General features: G+C 38.4%; 1 protein-coding gene across 6 annotated transcripts in view; it reads right to left on the bottom strand.

The window, feature by feature from the left end:
* LOC121281002 (disabled homolog 2-interacting protein-like) overlaps positions 1-12,719 on the bottom strand; it is a 425,229-nt gene that overhangs the window by 21,526 nt on the left and 390,984 nt on the right. For 5 of the 6 annotated variants that reach the window (XM_041193534.1, XM_041193536.1, XM_041193537.1 and 2 more), the window contains one exon: positions 10,119-11,007. In XM_041193534.1, coding sequence (XP_041049468.1) covers positions 10,119-11,007 — 889 coding nt within the window. The remainder of the gene's footprint in view (positions 1-10,118; positions 11,008-12,719) is intronic. The other variant, XM_041193535.1, reaches the window with a different exon arrangement.

Raw genomic sequence — 12,719 nt, 5'->3', positions numbered from 1 at the left:
GAAAATGCACAGAAAGTAAGAAAGCAGATCCCCTTTCTGTGCTGCTCATCTTAAAACCATTATAGTTATTATTATGGGGCTGCAAAGGTCAGGAATGGAGACGGATGGAACCTGAAAACAACAGAGCGGCCGGTGTGCCACAGAGCCAACCCTGCTCCTGGCGTTGGCCATTTTTGTTGAGGCTGTTTTGGGGTTGACAGATCTACTCGTCCAAACGAGGTGGATAACCAAATAGTTAATGGGGCCCTACTAAGGTTTTCCTGTCAACCTCCAGTTTCCCAGTACAACAGTGGGCAGTTTAACTGCCTGGAGGTGGGCACCCAGCGACAGGCCGAGGAGCAGCATTTCAGTACAAGTCCTCCCTGACCATCTGGGTGCAGTTGCAGCCAAAGGCTTGTAGAAAGATCCCTGCATTCCCCACTCCCACGCCAACCTGGCTACTGAATTTGTTCTTTAATTAAAGATTTTAAAAAAGTAATGAGAGGGCACCTCCAGGTTGAGGCGCCCTCTCAGTTACTTACCTTCTACTACAGCCTGCTGCTCCTATTGAGCTGGAAGGCCTCTGATTGGTACTCCACCTTTGAGAATCCACCTGCCATCCTTAAATGGACAAGGAACCTGTGTCAATGCCAATTAAGGGGCACCTCTATAAAAATCCCAAAGAGTGAGTGTTTCCTCCTGGGGGAGAGCCTGGAGGCTGGAGACAGTCCCGACTCCTGTTTCCCAACCCTAGAGGGAAAATTCAGCCCATGGTGAGGGGATAGTTGGAGAGAGTCTTCAGTTGTTTCTCCATCTCATGGTTCCCGAGTTATATGTGCAGAGAGGTGGAGAAGTAATCCACTTTCAGGCCTACAGTCATACCAAGGCCAACAAATTATTTTTGTAATGCTGCATTTATAAAGTATGGCCATTTTCTTGATCATGAATAATTCCTAAATCCAATATAAAAGGTTCCATTATAGTTGTGCACTCAAACCTTACTAGTATTAATTCCTGGGATTCATCATACTAAAGTATAATCTACTGATTATAAGAAAAGTTAGTGGAATTAGAGAAACCATTTATTACAATTAATTTTGAGTTAAGGATTCCAATAAAAAATGCTGCATTATATTTCAATCCTTTATGCTGACTGAAACATAAAAGTAAAAACATATGCCTAGTGTAATTTAAGGCAATACTGGCTGCCTGGAACTCATGTTCCCTATTTTATTATTTTGCATTCATTAGCTGTTTATTGAGGCTGAATCTTACTCAGATGTGTGTGCTGTCACAAATTAAAGGTAACCATGCTGATAAGATGCAATTTGTCTGGTTGCAAGTGGAGCACTAAAACTCTTGTTGAACTTTGATTCAAAGCTTAACAGTGGAAGTAATGAAGGATTTGTGCGACACCGGTTTTTGACAAATGCAATAACATTTTGTTTCCTGTTGTGGTAAGTTCATGGTTAGAACAGCTTCCAAACCCCCAGCCACTTCTTTTTATTTGCACCCCCCTCCCGGCCCTCTTCAAGTACTGAACTACACCTAATATCTGCAGTACAGAGTTATAATTGTGGCTTCTCTCTATTTACAACAAATTACAAAATTTGAACATTTTTTTTTGTGGATGAGTAGAATGAAAAATATTCATGCCAGGTCAGTGCTTTATAGCAACTGGAGTACCACTTGGGGCCCAAAATGTCCAGTGAATTTTTACTTAAACGCCACTTATCACCTCTGGTGTTGCATCAATTTCAATGATGCTTTGGCGAGTATTAAAGAACTTGTGACAAAATTATGAACATTTATTGTACAGAATGCAATTAATGCAACTAATTTATCTCAATGCTTTCTGTATCAACTGAACAGACAGTGAAAAACAGTAAAGTATTCAATCCTATACGTGGGCTTCTTCATATTGACCAAGTCCAAACAATCACTATATTGTGTAAGGGGCTCAATCCTTCTGTTCATCCACAATTCTGGGGTATTTGGATATAACCCTAATTATATAACTTAGATGGAAATAACAAGTTGTATCCTTAATGAGGTAAGAAAACAGAGTCATGTTTCCTTTAAAATGACAAGACAGTTCTGTTAATTTTTATTAAAACAATGAGTCTTTATATCCCTATTTCTCAAAGTAAAATATTTCAATACTTTTTGAAGCATTCAGATCTAATAACTGTTATGCCAATAACACCTTTTTGGGAATGAATCATAATGATACTGCATTTAGATCGATTGTGATACCAACAATATTCTCTTACAAACTTCAAATTAGGTGTAAAATTAGGCAGGTGCTCAAATTTGGTTTCTAATTAAACACTATATACCTCAGCTTTATCATTTATTAGACAATAATTTTATGACATTATTTAAGGTCCCACCCTTTTTAATGCCCTCTCATTTGTATAAATATAATTCCACTAATTACAATAATTGGATGGCGTCCATTTTGAAGGATTCTATGGCAAATCTTTACTTTTATTCGCTGTAGAATTTATATGCTTAAATATTGTTCCAAGAAACTGTCCCAAATACATTTGATTAACTCATCATGGCTGCCTTTGCCAATTTAATTTGTCCAATCTATATGAAATCTAAAATCACACACGATCAGTGTAGTGCCTTTCTTACATGCCCCCTTATATCTTGTCCCACAGCTACTGTTAGGGGACCTACAAAAGCTACTCCACCAGTGACTTATTTCCTTTGCTATTTTTTATCTTCACCTAAACTTTTCTATATCTTGATCTTCTGAGCCAAGACCGCTTCTCACTACTGTGCTGATCTCATCCTTTATTAATAGAACTACCCCACCACATTTGCCTTTCTTCCTATCTTTCTGAAATGTCAAGTACTCTTGAATATTCAAGTTCCCAGCCTTGATCACCTTGCAACCACATCTCTGTAATGGCTATCATCTCATCCATCTTGTTACGAAAGCTGTGTGCATTCCAAGAGCCTTTAATTCTGTCGTTTTACCATTTTTCTCTACTCTGACCCTACTTGCTGGTGCACTCTTACCTTTGTATGCTCTGTCCCTTCCTGTCACACACTTGTTAAAATTCCCCTGCACTATTGCCTTGTTCCTTCCCATCAACTTCTGAGATCTCCCCTCACATGAACACTCCTCCCCCACTACTTAGTTTAAAGCCCTCTCTACAGCCCTAGTTTTACAATTTGCCAGGACACTTGTTTTCAGCCAGGAAAGTACCAGGAAAGGATGAACTGAGAGCAGCAGAATTTTATTCCAGTCAAATGTTTTCTAAACAGAAACATTTCAAGATAAAATATTGTAGATTATCACTAACTGCTGAAAAAGTGAATTATGATCAATTTTTTTTGAAATGTTGATGTCTTTCTATCAGAGGGAGCTTTTGTGTATGCAGGCATGTATGCAGGAACAACCTGCTTGAAATTTAGTGGTGGTGTAGTAGTCCAATTAGTGAAACACTGGAGTATTAAAGTCTGAACAGGGGAACTGATAGTTTCATTCAGTCTCCTCTCCTTACCAGTCTCAGGTAAGATGCATTGAGGGAAATCTGTTGAAAGGAGTTCCTCACCACAGCAGTAAAGTGTCTCTCCACACCAGCTTAACCAGGGATTCTTGGTATCTACAAAGTTCTACTGATGGCTCAGTGGATAAATTCATGCCTAATGTGGAACTGAGCCATGTAGACCAGGAAGGTCCCGGGTTCCTTTCCATTACATAAGGGAATTTACAGTCCATATAGAGTCTGTCAATATAATAATATTTAATATTCACACTCTGTTCAGACTTAGAATGTTCAAAATCTTGATAGTTATTTTATTAACCCCACGCTCACCAATGGTTAGGTCACAAAACACCTGTTTAGAGAGTACAAATCAGAAATTCTAATGTGATTTTAATTTATTTCACTTCAACTGTATGTAATGTTTTATGTTATTTAACACTGGTCTATAAATACTGTTAGAAAACATTTCCAGTTATTCATATATTTAATAACTACATTACATTCTAATTTATATAGTCCTATGAAGAATTTTATAATTTGGTTGTAATTTATTGGTTAAATTATTGTTTAACATTAAAATATATTTATTGAACCCAGGGAAGTAACCCGAGTGATATAAATAAATAAGAACAGCATTTTAAGTTGTCAGTATCAAATTAATATTTTTCCTATTGATCTTTGAAGGACTGTTTGAAAATCATGAACTGGACTTACTTTTATTAAACATTTCTATGTAAATCTTGCCAGTGTTTTTAATCCCCTCTTGCTACTTTCCAATCAAAGGGCTGTGAATGGAATCCGTTACCAGATTTCAACTGTTCTTAGACCTATCAAGAATAAGGATTTGATGATTCTCTGTGGATGACCCATGGCTTGCTAGGTTTCACATCCTTTGTATCAGAATTTCGGGAAGTAGACGATTGGGTGTGGGAACCTGTGTCAGATTTCTGATGATTTAGCTCAGCATATCCTTTTGGGCGTTTGTACTCTTTGGAGCTCACTGGTTGAAAGTTCTTAGATGATGCTAGGTTCTCTCCTATTGTGACGATTAATTATCACCTCAACAAATCTAATGATTGGCAGGGTTTGTGGCATCACAATGACAATAGCAGCCATTCTAAAGTGCATTTGATTGGACATTTTGTGTATATATGCAGTTTTTTCTTTTTTTGTTTGAATCAATATTCCATTCTCTTTGTAATACCTTCATCAATAAGATTTTATTACATAAATAAAAGCAATTAAATGAAAAGTTATATACTAGAGCCAAAGCTTCCGTTGGCTAACAATTATCATTGTTCTATAATATTGTTTGTTCATAAAGCACATCTTCTGATTAGGAGGCTGCAAAGTTTATGAAAATGTTTAAGATTACTTTAGAGATTATACTTTAAAATACTTTCTCATCACAATTCTTGATCTCCTACATTATGGATTATACATAAAGTCAAATTAGTTGTAAACTTAGCTTAAACAGCTTCTGGTTTCATTCATCCATTAATATGGGTGAAATACCAGACATTTACTTGAAATAAATTATGCTTAAAGACTCAATCTCATTTGAATTTTTCATTTGCAATAAATGTATTTGAGCACCATTAGCAGCCTGTGGCCATGACCATAAGATCAACGTGAAAGAGAGAAGAGCTGCAGCTGACAGCAGGAGGACACCATCTCTATGGAAACAAGTTGACTGATTTTGGGATATTCTAAAAATTGTATTAATACCCTAAATGGCCAGTGGGCAAAATATTACTAGCTATTTAACAAGCAAGCTTGCAGAAACTCAAATGTTCAGTCAGGTAACCTATTCTTGAACTGCATGCATGATCAGCACAGTATTAAGGTTTAGTTTTCATGGATTGCCTCAAGTGGGTCTCTGTGATTCTGTGATACAACATAATTCCCCATTAAACAAATTAAGATTTAAGGCTTTAATGTTTAGACTGATTAAAGTAAAATGCAAAAACTGCATTATTTTAGAAACATATATTGTATTCAGCTGAACTGTAAATGATATTGATCATTTTCTAACAATGCATTTGATTGAAGGTGCATGTATTGATGAACTGTATGTCATACTTTGTCAGGTTTAACACTTTCAATTATAAACTAATGATTGAAAAATCAAGATAGGACAGTTAATGTTGAGAGTAAAAATGAATGTGAAAGTGTTCATTAATTAACCAGAGATTCAGGGTTTAATTTAACGCTACTCAAGGAGTAGAATTTATGGGGCTACTTTCTCCATTTGACAGTGAATTCCTGATTATTTTGGTGGAAGCAGTTAAAATAGGCCAGTGTCATTGTTGAGATTTGCAATACTAGAATCTGAAGTAGAGTCTTCTAATTGGGAGCCCAGTGCTGTAGTGCTATAGATATTTGTGGCACTTCTATCAAACATTTGGGTAGTACATTAAAGGGTGTCAAAACTAATTATTTTGAAAGTTTTTAAGTTTAACTTGTAAATTAATGTCCATTGAGGTACTGAAGTGGGAGGGTTTTCTAATAACTAATGCTGAAATTGCTTCAGTCTAACTTCTTCCAAGAATTATTATGAAATAGATTTATATTACTTGACAAATCACAATTCAAAATGGTTATTACTTAGAGTAAGTTTTGAGCTTCTGGTTGGAAATAAACTGATATGCATTTTAGGTGTTTCAGTAACATTGGAATTACATTACTAGCTAAACATGTGCATGTCCTACGCCCAAGCGATGATTATTTCTTCTTACTCTGCCATCGTTAAAGGTAAAATGGTAATAAGGCATGCTCATTGCCGGAGAATGGAATGATAGGCAACATCTTCCCCCCCGTTTGGGGGGGGGAGGGGGGGAGAGAAGAGGTGCGAGAGCGGCACAGGTGGGCAGGCTTCTGACCGGCACCCCGCCATTTTATGTGAGCGGGCCAATTAAGGCCTGCCCAATGTGATGTCCGCCAGGAAGTGCTATGCGCTCCCTGTGCAGGTGGGGGGGTGGGTACCCTCAGCCAGGAGTGTGCTCTTTCGCACAAGCGTGCAAAAGAGCGCACAGGTCTCCTTGAGGCTAAGTGCTGCCTAATGGAGATCGGCTCCGATTTAAAACTTTCAATAAAGGCGATTAGAAAATTTCCCTGTCATGTCCCCTCATGTGATACTGTCACATGAGTTGGGACATGTCCATAACTTTTATTTAAACATTTAATAAAAATGTAAATACCCTCATGAAACCTCATCCCGCCCATGGATGAGGTTTCATGTTTTTTCTGAAGCCTGCCTCGGCTCCCAGCCTGCCTGCCAACCTTAAGGTTGGACGGGCGGGTCCATTAATCATTTTAATTGCCTTAATAGGCCTTTAACAGTTCAGCGGGCGCACAGCCAATTCGGCTCTGCACCCGCCGAACTGAAAATCTAAATAACGCGGGTAACATCAGGATGCACGGCCGACGTATCCCCGCGTCATTTTACACATTGGCAAGCAGGCCCCGCCCCTCCCTCGCTGACTGGAAAAACCTGCTCGATGTTTAACATTCCTAGGTTAGCTAAAGCACATTGCAGAGTAAAGTTTCCTTTAATCTGCTCCTGAGAAATGCCTCAACCCCAACTGCAGAAGCAGCTTTGCACTGAGCACTCCAGCCAACTAAGAACTGGACTGAGACTGCACAAACTCATTTCAAGGATGACCTGAACGAGGAGACTTTCATCCCATCACTTTAAACTGTATTGGAATGCAGGCCCCTAGAGGTGAAAAGCTAGTGTGTAATCTACTGCAACGTCCAAAGCCTCAAATAATGATCACTCCTCAATAGTTGAGATTTTGACAAATTACTTTTGACCAGTATGTTAGATATTTTGACCAGTATATCACTGATGGAATGAGCAGGCAACAGTGTAGCATTCAGATAGCCTGACAAAGAAAGTGAACATGATGCACAGGACATGGGCTAACTCTAACTCATGGGCTGAATCTAACTCTGTGGACAGCACCGCAATAGAGATCTAGCCTAGAGAACAAAATATAGGGAAGGGAAGATTGAATGTTATTGTAGTGGGTCCAGTTGCAGTTTTGAATAATATCCCTTCTGAGTCTGTGTTTAACATTTGTTCAAAACTTTGATAGTAATAAACAATTTTACATGCTACATTTGTTATTACTAGCGACTCTCCCATGGTACTGCATACGTTATGTCATATATTATTCTGCTGCTAAAATGTAAGTCCGTATTCTGTTGAGGTTAATTAATATGGAGTACTCACTGGGTAAGTTCAGACACAGCTCAGTTAGGACGTTACAGACATTGTGGTTCTAAGAATTCCCTTTGCTGGGAGGTTTGTTGATGTATTTGTTTATTTATACATCTTTTTCAAACATTCCATAGAAATTTGCATGAGACACTGTGTGAAGAATATTTTATATGTAATGAACAGCACACACACAATTAATATAAATATGAATGACCTGTGAAGAAAACATAGTGGATAGATTATTGGATTCCAATAATCAGACCTTTGGTCTGTCAGCAAGCATGACCCAGACCTCCCTGTCAGTTGCTATTTCAACACACCACCCTGCCCACATGTCCGTCCTTGGCCTGCTGCAATTTTCCAGTGAAGCTCAACACAAACTGGAGGAATAGCACCTCATCTTACGATTAGGCACTTTATAGCCATTCGGACTTAACGTTGAGTTCAACAACTTCAGACCATGAACTCTCTCCACCATTCCCACCCCTTTTTGATCCCCTTTTTTCAATATTCATTTTTATTTTTAAATTTTTATTTATTCTTTTCCACTTATTTTTTATTATTTTTTAATAATTTATTTCCATTTTCATTCATTGTTTTATCCCCACCTTAGCCTATTTTTGATCTTTTTTCCCACCACCATCTCCTCCCCCCACCCCACCCCCGCTAGGGTCACTTGCTCATGTTGTTCTTTCCAGAGTGCTTATCCTGGTCCAGCTATTATCACATTCTGCTTTCTACTCTTAATGTCACCATTAGCACCTCCTTTAGCTAGTACCTCCACCATTAAGACCCCTTTGGCCTTTTGTTTATGACATCTTTTGCAATTTCTCCTTTGCCTCCACCTATCGCTAGCCTTCTATCCAGCGGCACTTGTTCCACCACCCCCCCCCCTTTAAACAGTATATATTTCACCACATTTTTACTTCTCTTTAGCTCTGAAGAAGAGTCATACGGACTCGAAACATTAACTCCGTATTTCTCTTCACAGATGCTGTCAGACCTGCTGAGTTTTTCCAGCATTTTTTGTTTTTGTTTCTAATTCTGACCTCTATGGCTAGGAATGATTCTATATCTTCATTAGAACCTAAATATGTTTCATTATGCATGGGTACCAAACATAGATGCAATACTTGAAAGGTGAATGAACCAAAGCCTGGTATGGCTCAAATACAGTTCTTTTGGTTTTATTTTCAATAATCCCAACAGTAGAACCTGAAATTCTATTTGTCTTCTCTTTAGTCACCTCACACGCTTGTGAACCTTTAATGAGTTATCAACTCTCTTCATTTGTAACCTTTAACGGGTACCCCTGCAGGTTATAAATATGTTTTGAGTTTCCCCAATCTCAAATGCATGGTACTGTCATTATTTGACACTCATGGGCCCATTCTGCTCACTTATCTAAATAGGTCTGCAACCTTTGACTTACTGCAAATTGGATTTCCATGTCATTGGTTAATGGTTCCACTAATACTTTAATTCATATAATTGTAATGAAAGTCAAATCCACTGCAATAACTCAACTGTTAAACCAACAGCCCCAAATGGTTATGTCAACATTCCCATAGACCCAAAGCTGGAAGTTGACAGCAACTTGCATTTATAGAACATGTACTTCACAGGGGTGTAATCACAAAAATGTTGGGGAGCCAAAGGAGATTCTAGGAGACATGATCAAAAATTTGATCAGAGATGAATTTCACAGGAAGATCTTAAAGTTGTAAGTTTACTAGTTATTGGGCAAAAGTGGCTTATGTGACGTTTCAAATAATTTTATCAGATCTCTGGGACAAATAGAATGAAGGACATATGTTTCATGGCTTTAAAGCTAGAGAAAATATAAATATATTCACTGTGATGTTTGGTATATTTCCTGGGACTTATCAATCAACTTATGTGGCACTGCTTGCTGGATTAATAGCTCTTCAAACTTACTACTTTCAAAAGAGAGACCAAAGCATTCTGGGCTATAAACGTATATATAAAATTTACACTCTGCATTAGATCTCTTCCACTTCTCCCCTTTCAGAAACATGTGGAAGAGAGAGAGAGAACTGAAACATGTGCTTATGTTTCTTGACAAAAACAAATTGAATATGCATACTCTCACTGAGAAAACATTTACAAATTAATGTTGATATAATATCCCTTAAAATAAGGTAACAGAGGACCCTTGGTTTAGCAGCATAACCTACAGTCTTCTCTGGAATTTTAAGATGTAACTTCGTCCAAGTCCTTTGACTGGAAACTCAATGCTTCACTATGAGCACTACTGGGCTATTCCTTTCATTTAATCTTTTAACTGACCTTTCTCAAGATGTTAATACAACACAACTACAGCTTAATTCTAACTTACATTTACATTCCTCAAAAATCCACTGGCCATTGATGATAGAGCCACTAACCTGTTTATGCACTGTGCGTTGTTTCATTTCAGGACTATCTCCTTTAGACGATGATGATTGCTGTCGCAGCTTTGTCCCAGTGCTTGGCCATTCTGATGAGGATGGTGTAATACCTCCGCTGGAAGGCCTTGGATACTGAGGGGGGTTGAATAATAAGGCTGGTGGTGTCCTACCTCTAGCTGCCGGTGGAGGTTGGTCTATTCGGCGCTGTGGGCCTGCACTGTTCTGACGTGGTACTGAAGTCTGGGGTATCTTTTCTGTTAGGGAAAGTTGTCGTCTTGTGAATTCCCCAGAACGCCTGGTAAAGTCTTCTGTGCTTGTATGGCTATGAAAAGTGGGTTTATTGGCCGCCAGTTCTTCATTATTGCTGTGTGAACTAATAGAGCTGTGACATTCTGATCCTGAGTCTGCCACTCCACGCGGTGAAACTGGAATACCTGCTGCCATCTGATACACTGGGTTTTGAAAAGATAATGGTGCCAGAAGTTGTGGTCTTCCTGGTGTGCCATCCACATTAGGGGTGCTCGCTGTTTGTCCAGGCTTTCGGCCGACATTCCCAGGCCCAGGCCCAGGCCCAGGCCCACTTGATGCTGCACTCTGTGGTGGTCTTGGAGGCCACATTGCCTGTAAATGCCCACTGGATCCTTGGCTGTCATTTAGGGAATCACCTGTATTGGGAGCACTTATCGTACTGTCCAAACTGCGATTCTCTTGCAAATCAACCATTGAAATACTTTTATTGCCATTTGGCATTTGTTGCTCTGCTTCGTTGGCTTCAGAATAGCTTGAGCTGCGAGCAGGGGACGGCTGTACTGCAGAGGACCTTGTGACAAAAAACAAGTCCTTGTTTTCTGGGGTAGGGGAGGGTAACCTTGTACAGTCTAATAAACTGAAAGGGGAAGAAATCAGATAACATTGGGAGTTTCTTACCAAACAAATTCAACAAATAAAGATAGTTTCCAATTATTTTGATCATCTAATCTATGCTGCCTAACTTGTTAAATGTCAATCTTTAGCTTCTAAAAATAAACACTACAAGGAATAAACCTGTCCAATAAATGAATGCTCCATTTCAATTGCATTTCTGTGTATCCCCTAAGAAAGTTAAGCATTTTTCAGTCTGAATTTATTTCTTTAATGGTATGATGAAAATCATACACTTATTTTATCAATAATTTCATGCATTTCATTTTCACAGAGCTGTTTTCAGAAGTGCGTGGGACAAATGGGAAGGCTGATTTCTAGCAATCTCGCAAGATCAATTATTTCCTGTAATTGATTTTTCTTTTGGGAATGTTCTCATCTTTCCTATCCTTGAAGCACTTTGTCCGTGTAAGGTGCCATGGGGAGTGATCATCCTCTGGCATCTCACCTGGGTGGCTGCAATTCATCCATAAGCTTGGACAGTGGTCATTGACAGGTTATTTAACCATGAAAGGCATCACACTCAACCCTTGATCCTGTCTCCACCTGGTGTCCTACAGTCCACTTTTCATTGGGTGGTGATCAGGAATCCTTAACTCACAAGAACAGTGTACAGAGGCCAATTGCAGTGCCCTCTTGAGATTACTCAAGGCCAGCTACTGTATTGAAAAACTTGAATCATCATGAGAAAAGGGAGGGGAAGAAGTTAAGTTTAATCTTAACATCAAATTGTAAAAAGCCAAAAAAAAATTTAGTGCCTTTAGATAATTATTACCAAATATTTTACCATTTTCTGGTCAGGTTTTAAGAGTGCAAAAGAAGCAAAACTGCTGAGAATTTAAAAATATTTGTCTTCACGATACAGGCATCGAACCTATTAATACATGGGAACCTTACACACCAGCTTATGTGTAGGATGTGTTATGTTGGGATGTTGGTATTTAAATTACAGTTTACTTTCAGTGAAAAGAGGTGAATATCTGATTAACAACTTAAAATAGTTTTATTTAAAAAAAGCAAAGTGCATTGAATAGAATCTGTAAATTCAAGAGAAATATCCAATAGTCAAAATTCCTGCTCCTGCTGCCCTGCCCCCTGCTCCCTGCTCCCAACATACCACCCACTGATTCACAGGAGGTCTTAGAAATTGTTTCTAAAAAGCAGTCAAAGAGAAAAGTGCACCCTGGTGTGAAAATGTCACTGTCATTGGAAAATCACTTGCTTTAAAATGTTGTCAAAGGCTTCTTTTTGAAACCTTTAGAATCCACACTCAGCAAACATGTCCATAGAATGATTTTTTAAAAACTTAAATAGGTCAGTCAAGAATTTTGCCCAGAAAAAAAATGCCAACCAGAGAAATGGAATATATTCTTGAATGCTAGTTTAATGGTTGAATGCACTTTTGTCAATTTCATTTTGCCTCCACTGACAATATTGGCAGGAGGAAAATATACCTCAAACGTTGTGTTGGGACAACACAGAGAAAAATAATTTTTAAATAACAGAATTTTTAAAAATTCTGGTCTCTTTGGAATTCCATCCAATTGTTTTCTTCCTCTCTACCCAAATGGCCTCTTCCCTAAGGTGATGCAAGTTTCAAGTACTTTATTTAAATTTGTTTAAATGTCTCGTGCCTTCTGGGAATTCAGTTTACAGTTGCACGAAGACTATGTGCAA

The sequence above is a fragment of the Carcharodon carcharias genome, chromosome 8 (genome assembly GCF_017639515.1).
Source record: "Carcharodon carcharias isolate sCarCar2 chromosome 8, sCarCar2.pri, whole genome shotgun sequence".
Taxonomy (NCBI): Eukaryota; Metazoa; Chordata; class Chondrichthyes; order Lamniformes; family Lamnidae; genus Carcharodon; species Carcharodon carcharias.
The sequence above is the reverse complement of the archived record's forward strand: the minus strand, read 5'-3'. Positions and strand labels throughout refer to the sequence as shown.